This window comes from Sinocyclocheilus anshuiensis, unplaced genomic scaffold (assembly GCF_001515605.1).
Source record: "Sinocyclocheilus anshuiensis isolate Anshui unplaced genomic scaffold, SAMN03320099.WGS_v1.1 scaffold923, whole genome shotgun sequence".
Classification (NCBI taxonomy): domain Eukaryota; kingdom Metazoa; phylum Chordata; class Actinopteri; order Cypriniformes; family Cyprinidae; genus Sinocyclocheilus; species Sinocyclocheilus anshuiensis.
Genome location: NW_015544138.1, coordinates 665,894 through 676,313, shown reverse-complemented (window position 1 = coordinate 676,313; position 10,420 = coordinate 665,894). Strand labels below are relative to the sequence as shown.

At 33.6% G+C, this 10,420-nt stretch overlaps 1 protein-coding gene across 2 annotated transcripts in view; it reads left to right on the top strand.

Moving 5' to 3' along the window:
- Positions 1-8,121, top strand: part of nell2a (neural EGFL like 2a) — a 113,842-nt gene extending 105,721 nt beyond the window's left edge. Inside the window, exons 17-20 of one of the 2 annotated variants that reach the window (XM_016494760.1) lie at positions 506-699; positions 3,118-3,294; positions 6,644-6,868; positions 7,832-8,121. In XM_016494760.1, the coding sequence (XP_016350246.1) occupies positions 506-699; positions 3,118-3,294; positions 6,644-6,868; positions 7,832-7,873 (638 nt within the window). In that variant the 3' untranslated portion in view covers positions 7,874-8,121. Of the gene's footprint in view, positions 1-505; positions 700-3,117; positions 3,295-4,570; positions 4,814-6,643; positions 6,869-7,831 lie in introns of those variants that run through there. The other variant, XM_016494761.1, reaches the window with a different exon arrangement.
- Positions 8,122-10,420: the final 2,299 nt, after the last annotated feature.

The following is a 10,420-nucleotide window of genomic DNA, read 5'->3' as shown; positions in this document are numbered from 1 at the left end:
ACACACTCACTCACACAAAAATACATTTATTTTATTTCAGCTAGCTTCCAAGGCAACATTTCTCATTTTTGTTTATTTTATGCTGAATTGCTACAATAACTAAAACTAAAGTAATAAATAGAAAAGAAATTGTATACATATAAAAAAAAAAAACGGATAATTTTTTAAAATAAAAATAACTAATAAAAATTACAAAAATAACAAAAATACTACAAATTTGAACTAAAATTGATGTGAAAACTATACAAATTGAAAACAGAAAATATTTATAATTTTTGGTTACATTACGATCAAGTACTAAAATAAACTACAACTGAAATAAAAATTATATTAATAAAACTATAAAGACATATAAAAGAAAGAAAGAAAGAAAGAAAGAAAGAAAGAAAACAAACTGACTAAAACTAAAACAAGAATTAAAATGAAAACAGAAAATATAAAATATAAAATTCAAACTATGAACACGATGTCTTTACAGTGGGTGTGGGTTTGTGTGCTCCTGCAGACATCGACGAGTGCAGGACGGGCCGCAGCAGCTGCGCTAACGACACCGTCTGCTTCAATCTGGACGGAGGCTACGACTGCCGCTGCCCTCACGGACACAACTGCAGCGGAGACTGCGTCCACCGCGCCACGGTCAAGCACAGCGGACAGATCTGGGTGCTGGACAGTGACCGATGCTCCGTCTGCTCCTGCCAGGTCAGTGAGAGTGATGCATCGTGGGAATCCGCTCGGACCATAAATCACCAGCCTCTCCTCCTGAGATCTGAAGGACAGGTCGAGGAGGTCACATGGTCAAAAACAACAGGCTTTAAAGCTTTTGTGGCACAATCGCCATTAAAACACAAACACAGGCCACACAAAAAACTGTAGGATTAATTAAAGTTAGTACAACGAAATATTAAAGTAAATATTTAAATATAAATATACACACATAACATATTTCATTACAAAAAATAAAAAGTGTAGTTACAGTGAGACTAATAAATACTCATATTAATGCAAATTTTGACTAGTTTTTAGTTTTATATTTTCCATTTTCGTTTTAATTTAAACATTTTATTGTGTTTTTATTAGTATTTTTAATCTGTCTGTACAGATTTATTCATTTTTATTTCAGCTTTTGTTTTTAGTACACACTAAATAAAATGAAGTGTTTTTTAAGTATAAAGTAATAAAGCTTTATATGGTTGTAGCTTTACTTTTAGTAAACAACAATAAAACTAACATTTAATTGTAAAAATACAAATATAACAAAAATACAATATTGTATTTAATATTACAATTCAAAATTTTTATATCATTAAAAACCTGTTGTAATTCTTAATGATTTTTTTTTTTTAAATAACATTCTAAACAATATAACATTTTAGCAAAAATATAATATTATAAAAATGCAATAATATTGTGTTTAGGAACATATTTTATTAACATTACATTAAAATTCTTTATGATAATAGATGTATATTCAGATATATTTATAAAAAAAATGTCATAATTCTTTAAAAATGCTGTTTAAATAAAAAAACATTTGAAAACATAAAACAGCAATATTGTATTTAATATTATATTTTATTAGTATTAAATGAAATGACCTGGTAATTTTCACATGACACAAGTAAGAATAAAAGCTCAAGTTCATGTGCCTAGAAGAGTATTTCCAATCACTCTAAAGCTTGTATATATGTGAAGATATGAAGTGAAATGTGATTGTTTTTGTGTGTAATGAATGATGAGTTGAGTTTGCTCGGAGTCATTTCCATTAAAGCCATTGACCTCCATCAATTTGGCTGGTCACGCTCGCTAATTAAGTCTTTAATTGAAATGTTTTCTTGCATCTGGAGGAGGCGACGAGCACCATGGCTTTTCAGATATTAAATAATCAATCTACCAATTAAGGTGCTCACGGTGAAGGACAGAGCGAGCGAATCAGCCCTAATCAGCCGATAGCGCTTAATTGATGTGGAAGAGGGAGAGCTGTCAATCAAAATTAGACACGCGTCACGGGTCACGAGTTTCGCCGCTCGCTTCGGCTGCCGGAAATAAAGGACAAAAACAACTTCTGAAGGCACACGATGCTGAAGAACAGGCTGACATCTTTCCATCTTTCCATAACAAACTCTTTTAGCAAGAAAAACAGACGCAGAAGATCATGAGAGGCTTATCAACAGCATTTGTGGCATAATATATAATTAATGCACACACGAAAATGACCATCAATTTATTAAAGAAACAAAGGGGTAAAACTGCAGTTACAGGAAGATTAAAGGCAGTACAACGAATATTAAAATGATTTTAGTTTATAATAATATTTTATTATATAAAGTATTATATAATAATATTATTACATATAAAAATATTTTAAAATATTGTTAATATTAATATTTTTCTAAATTCTTTCACTTTTATGGTAAATTTCACTTCATATATTAAATATTAATTTACCAAATGTTAACATATAAAAAATAATAATATTTTATCATATTATTTATAATAAGTATAAAAACAAATCATATAGAAATAATTTTTAAAACTCTCAGTAATTTTTACTTCATATATATAATAATAATTATTTCACAATATTTTGTAATATTTATTAATGTCATAATATATAAAAATTATATAATAATATAATAATTACATATAACGTTATATCATATAATACATTAAACAAATCATTTTAAAAATGATTTTCAATTCAATTTTCACTTCATGCATGCAAGGGCACAAGAAATGTTATTTATTTGTTTTTTTTACATAAAAGTATTACATAAAATAAAATCTGACACCTGTGACAAATAACAAGACAGAAAAGTAGTTCCAGTAAACCGTGGTAAAATCACTGTATTGCACGACCTACTGTCTTATTTCTTGAACAAATGTTCAAATACATGTTAAACATATTTATTTAACCATCAGTTTATAAAAAACAAAAGAAACTAGTTTTTGTTTGTGTTTTGTCAATTTTCAAACTTTTTATTTCTGTACAGTTTTATAATTTTTTATTTTAGTTGTAGTTTGTTATTTTAGTGTATGAGGTTAATAAGATGAATGTGCATCTGTCCTCCAGTAGTTTAGTGTGTGTAAGCGGGTGTTTTTCGCCTGTGTGTCCTGCAGTCGGGCCGCGTCCTGTGCAGACGGATGGTGTGCGACTGCGACAATCCCACGCTGGATCTGTTTTGCTGTCCGGAGTGTGACCCGCGCCTCAGGTCCCAGTGTCTGCATCAGAACGGCCTGCTGACCTACTCCAGCGGAGACACCTGGATCGACAGCTGCCAGCGCTGCCAGTGTCTGGTGAGAGCACACACACAGAGAGAGAGAAACACACACACACACACACACACACAGAGAGAGAAACACAACACACACACACACACACAGAGAAACACAACACACACTCACACACACACACACACAGAGAGAGAGAAAATAACCCTGAGACTGTACACAAACTATTAGCATGATGATCAACACTTACCAGTTTAAAAAATCTATAATTGCTTATCAAAAATATCATTTATATATGTCACGATTCACTACTGTGTTGGAGCGCGGAGCGAGGAACGAGGAACGAGGAGACATGGAGTACATCAAAAGGGAGCTTTTTATGAAATCAGGGAACCAGGAAAACACACGTAGCTGAGGAGGTAGACATCAACAGACATTCAATACCAGACGAGGGAAACTCAGAAACACAAGGCTATTAAACACATGAAACGCAATCAGAGAGAACAGAAACGGGTGAGGAGTAATCAAGGATAATTAATAGAAACCAGCTGAGACAAATAGAAAAACAATCAGGGAGCAGGAACAGGAAAACCAAATAAGGGCCAATGGCGGAGCAGGCAGCTCAGGAGGCCACGGCGGAGCAGGGAACTCAGAAGGCCATGGCTGGACGGCCTCCGTAGCCTTGGCCTCTTCACTCGGTCCGGCCACTACGGACGGAACCATACTACCAGCCTAACTCGGGAACAGTGGCGGGTCAGGAGTAATCAAGGATAATTAATAGAAGCCAGCTGAGACAAATAGGAAACAATCAGGGAGCAGGAACAGGAAAACCAAATAAGGGCAAAGGGAAACATTGGAAGCAAAACAAACACAAAACACGGAACAGAGTCTGACAATATATTATAATATAATTATTTATAAAAATTTGCATTTGTAAACAATAAAACAATTTCATTAAAAAATGCAATATTATTGTATTTAATATATATTATATTCAAAATATTTTATTAATATTGATATTCATATATAAAAACAATTTTTATATTTATAAATAAATAAACAAGCTAGGAAACAAGTTTTGCTCCATAATTGCTAGTATTTCACAAATAATTGCAAAAAAAATGGTAAGGCATTGAATTTAATGCAAACTTTTAAAGTAGAGAGACTGAAATTATATTTTCTTGTTAAACCCAGTCCAATAATCATTTACAACTTCAGAAATCATTTTTGAGCACTACTGCACCAATAACTGTATACAGTTCCAATCGGTGGTTGTTAAAATGCATTTTTCGTTTGACCCCCCTCGTATCTTTCCTAACATCTTTAACCGTCTCAAACTCAATAATAATCAAAGAGCAGTAAATAAACTCAGCTTGATGGCTGGATCTCGCTGGGTCTCTCTGGAAACAGCTCTGCTCCTCCTCCAGCCATATGCTCATCAAACGCTCGTGTCAGATCTGCATTCATCAGGGACGCTTGTGAAGAAGCACCTTGTTGTTGTGACCCCATCCTGCTCACCTCTTTTCCCACAATTCACCTCTACAGCAGCGCGGCTCTTCAGACGAGTGGTATGGAGAACCAGGAGTGCCACTTAAAAATAAAAATGAAGAATCAGCTCATCAATTTAATCATTCAAACATAAAAATGTATATAAATAAATCACTTTTTAAATGGACAAATTAATAGATATATTTAAAGTTGTTTGTTTAATTTGTGTTTTTAAATGTAGTTTAATAAAACAATAAATAAAAAAAGTCATTTTTAAATGTATAAATAAATAGACAAATTGAAAACTATTTAATTCATGTTTTAAAATGTAGATTAATAAAGTACATTAATAAATAATTTTAAATGCACATTTTACATCGCTTTTTAAAAAAGCATTTGCCGAATGCTTTTCTTTGTCGTTTTGTCAGTCGAGTTAAAAAATGCCATTGGACTGAACACACGTGGGAGCAACCAATCAACTTTCGCCTCGATTTGAAGAGCCAACCCCTCTCTCACTTGTAAATGTAACACGCACTGTCATTGGACAGTGAGAACAGCTATACGTCATTACAGCGGGAGTTTGAAGCGGGTTCGATCGATGCAAAATGTCAGGGGAATCTGAACGTGTTTGGAGAGGGATTGTAGATGATTTGTTAGCTTTAGCTGATTTCCGCAAAATAAATTCTCCTCTCGATTCTCATTTTATGTATAGAAGAGTTTTACAGTTGAGGAAAGACGTTGCAAATGCAGCGGATAATTGTGGTTGTACAGTAAATGGAAGGATTTGGGTTAAGGAATGCTTCTTTGTTTACAAAATTACACATTTAATTTTAAACAAGATCTATGCATTTATAAATTAAAGCATTTCTTGTCTGGGGTGAGAAAAAACTAAAACATTTTTTGATTTAATTCTAGAGATTATATAATCCAGCAAAATATCTAGAATTAAAAAGTTGCCTATATATTATAAATATCGTTTGCCACTGACTTAAGTAGCAAATCAAGGTTGCAAATAAAGGCTGTTTAAATAAAAAATAGGAAATGCACACATGCACTACTGATCAAAGGTTTAGGTTAAGGCTAGATGGTATTCAGATTAGTCTACTGGGCATGCGCACATCAATATAGTGTAAGTTTTGTCACACTGTACAACAATAATTACTGTTTTTGCATTATTGTAAGGGGTAGGTTTAGGGTTGGGGTAGGTGTAGACATTAATAAACACAATCTAATAGGTAGAAAATTACATTTATTGTTAGCTTCCGGTTTTAGCTGCATCCCTTCTAGCCACAACCAAAAGTTTAGGGTACAATTTAAATTTTTTTTACAAAAAAGCATTAATACTTTTATTCAGCAAGGACGCGTTAAATGGTTCAAAAGTGTCAGTAAATGCATTTATAATGTTGCAAAAGTTTCAAATAAATGCTGTTTTTTTTGTAAACTTTCTATTTATCTGTGAATCCTGAAAAATAAAATGTAAGACGGTTTCCACAAAAATATTGTGCAGCGCAACTGTTTTCAACACTGATAATAATCAGAAATGTTTCTTGAGCAGCAAATCAGCATATTAGAATGATTTCTGAAGATCATGTGACACTGAAGACTGGAGTAATGATGCTGAAAATACAGCTGCGCATCACAGAAATAAATTACAGTTTAACAGATATTCACATAGAAAACAGCTATGTTAGATTCTAATAATATTTTACTATTTTTACAGTATTTTTGATCAAATAAATGCAGCCTTGCTGAGCAGAAAAGACAAAAACGTTAACAAATCTTACAGACTCCAAACTTCTGATGGCTAGTGTTTATGTGCAGGTTTATGAAGTGCTGTGGGGTTTGACGTTAGCAGCTCAGATCTTTGTGCATTAAGCTGCAGTGATGTGTTCTCAGCGGTTTGTCTCTGGTTTGGTCCGGTCTTCAGCAGGGTGAGGTGGACTGCTGGCCTCTGACCTGCCCGCCGGCGGACTGTGACTTCACGCTGGTGCCCGAGGGCGAGTGCTGCCCGCGCTGCGTCTCGGACCCGTGCCAGGCTCACGCCATCCGCAGCGACATCACCAAGACCTGCGAGGACGAGCACGGCATCACGCGCTTCAGCGGCTCGTCCTGGGTCAAACACGGCACCGACTGCACACTGTGCCAGTGCAAGGTGATCACAACACACCAACACACACAGAGATCATCAAACACACAAACACACAAACAAAAAACAGGAAAACATAAACAAACAAACGGGTAAGCAAAGATATGATTAAATTGGTTGATTTATTTGTTTGTTTTTTGGCAAATGTTCATATTGCGAAATTAATTATTTACATGTATTTATAATAATTTGTGCACAAAATAATAATAATAAAAATAAATAATAACACCTTTTAATCTGATTTTAATACATAATTAGCATACATTTATTTGTATACATAATTGTAATTTCCAGGCCTGGAAAAATCATTGAAATGATTATAATCTTACAAATGCCAGTGCTGAATTCAGTTTAAAAATAATAATAATAATACCTTTAAAAAATTTTTTTTTTTTTTAAATACATAATTATTTACATTTTATTTATATCCATTATTTGAATTAGATCAGATCATTAAATTAGTCTAATTCATCGTGGTGATCAAATGCAATGCAATAAAATGCAATGGAGTAAAATAAAATAAAAAATGTAATGCAAAATAATGCAATAAAATACAAAAAAATGCAATGCAAAAAGGTAAAAAAAATGCAATGCAATGCAAAGCAATAAAATAAAATAAAATGCAAAAAGGGGGAAAATGCAATGCAAAGCAATAAAATCAAAATGCAATGCGAGTACAATAAAATAAAAAATGCATTTTTTTTTAAATCCAGTGCAATAAATTAAAATGCAATGCAGTGCAATGCAATCAAATTAAAAATGCAATAAAATAAATTAAATGAGATGCAACAAAATAAAATGCAATATTACAAAATGTTTATTTATTCAGTCCAATTTATCATGTAAATATATTTACACAATAAGTCACTGTTTGTCAAATACCCAAACAGTGATTTATTATGGTATATATATTCCTATAATTGTATTTCCAGTGTGTGATGTATTTTTCTCTCTCGGTCTCTTCTCCAGAACGGACACATCTGTTGCTCAGTGGATCCCATGTGTCTTTAGTCGCTGCGCTCGACGCTAACAGCACCTGTACAGTCTCACGCGACCGTCCCTCCACAGCCTTCCCCAAATAATGCCAAATATGAATCGTGTATAATATCAGACAGACGCCAGCGTACCTGAGGCCATTTCTGCACAAACGAGGACTATAACCCCACCGACCACGCACACGCCGGCATGACCACACTGGATGTCTAAAGAATAAAACATTCTTCATTTTTATCTCTTCAACGATCACAGGATGTAGAAATTGTAGCTAGTGAGTAAATCTTATCGTATTTCTCTTTTGCCTGGTTATGGACGTCGACGCTATTTTGTTGGTGTTTTCGCCGCACTTTTTTCGTGTCTGTTTTTCCGTCTAGATTTTAAATGATTATATGGCTTGTTCTTGTCTGATGGTAAAATAAAATATCTCCATTTCCATTTATGGATGTGTTGACCTTCTTTCATTTTCCCCAGTGGCGTGTTACGTTTCCCCAATATGTCAATTTAATTGTTTGAGCTTGTTTTTGTCTATTTGTGTCATCCTCTTGTCATAAAGCAAGGCCAGACACAACTGGTAAGTGAAAGACAGGATGGTTTATTGATACAAGAGGTGGATGAGTCCAACGGGTTAGGTTAAGGCAGGTGAGTGTCAACAGAGTGAATGATTCCAGGGTTCTTATCTGAGTTCTGAGGGGTGAGTGTCTGATGCCGGTTTCGTGGGAGATCGTGGAACAGCTTCCAAGGAGTCGTTGGAGGATCGCGGGAGAACCAGAAGGTAAGTCTTTCTTAGGAGTGAACGGTAGACCGGACAGTGAGTGACTGTGCTGTGTGTGTATTTGTAGTGTGGCTTGTTTGGTGACAGCAGGTGCGGGTGATCAGAACTCAGGTGACTGTGATCGGGTGATTATCCTGGCTGGTGACTGCAGTGACTGTGATGAATCCCTGACACCTCTAATCACATGATCGACTATAAACCAACAGATAGCCTGAACCAGATTTGTTCTGTGCATTAAGACAAGTCTGATTCTTTGTGGCATTCAAATAAAATGCAATACAACACAAAGCAATAAATAAAAATTACTTAAAAAATAACTGTAATATACCTTTATATTATTGTTATTATTTAAAGGTATATCATTTATTCAGTGTAATTTATTCAGTTTAACTATAATTTATTCAGTCTGATTCATTGTGGCATTCAAATGCAATGCAATAAAATATATAAAAATAAAATAATAAATATTAAAAATATAAATAATCATATTATAGTTATATTATTATTACTTTTTAAATGTATATTTAATTTATTAAGTGTAATTTATTCAGTTTAATTATAATTCATTCAGTCTGATTCATTGTGGTAATAAAATGTAATGCAATGCAATAAAATCAAAGGAAATAAAATAAATATTACAACAATGAAAATGCCCATAACATACTTTCATATTATTATTATTTAATAATAATATGTTATTTATTATTTATTTAAATGTATATAATTTATTCAGTCTGATTCATTGCGGCATTCAAATAAAATGAAACGAAGTAAAATGCAATGCAATGGATTGCAATAAACTAAACTAAAATAACTGCAATATTCCTTATTATTATTATTATTTTAATTATTTTTTTTAAATGTAGCCTATATAATTCATAACAGGCAGGCACTCAATTATATGATCAAATACACAAACAGATAAACAAAATAAACAAGCAATAAACAGGAAAATGACAAACAAACAAACAAACAAACAGGTGATGAAAGTAAGGACATACAAATAAAACAAGAATCTCTTCAACGATTACTAGCTAGTAAGTAATGGAAGTCGACGTTGTTTTGTTGGCGTTTCCACCACACTTTTTTGATTCGCTTTCTGTGTCGTTTTTTTTTTTCGTCTAGATTTTAAATTATTATATGGCTTGTTCTTGTCTGATGGTGAATACAATATCTCCATTTCCATTTATGGACACTTGACCTTTTATTTCCCCAGCGGTTGCGTTTGCAGACTGTGTCGCTCCGCTAATGCCGCTAATTAAACGGCTTTCTATGACCTTCTCCTCTACCTGAAACATCATCATTATCTCCACCGTCCTCGGCCCGTAAACTTCACTCAACCAGTGGCCGACTTCCTCCACCGAATCCAAATGCTTCCTGTTCCTGTATGTTTTGAATATTGCATGAATATTCAGCAGACGCTCGTGTCGACTGCTTTCCTTCAGGTCGCTGCGTGGAAGTGTTTCAGAGAGACCTCTGTTGAAAAACACCCCCAGTTTCCCAAACTCCTATCACTGATGGCTAAAAGCTGCATTATATTCGGTTACGAATGTTTCATAAATATTAGAAGAAAAGTTTGTGGGAAACCAAAATTGAATTTCATTTGTGAAACAAAAAGAGATGCTTAGATTTGTGTCCATGCCAGTGTTATTTTAGAATTTAATTAATATGTGAGCCTGGAGCACAAAAGCAGTGTTAAGTCGCTGGGGTATATTTGTAGCAATAGCCAACAATACATTGTATGGGTCAAAATTATAGATTTTTCTTTTATGCCAAAAATCATTAGGATA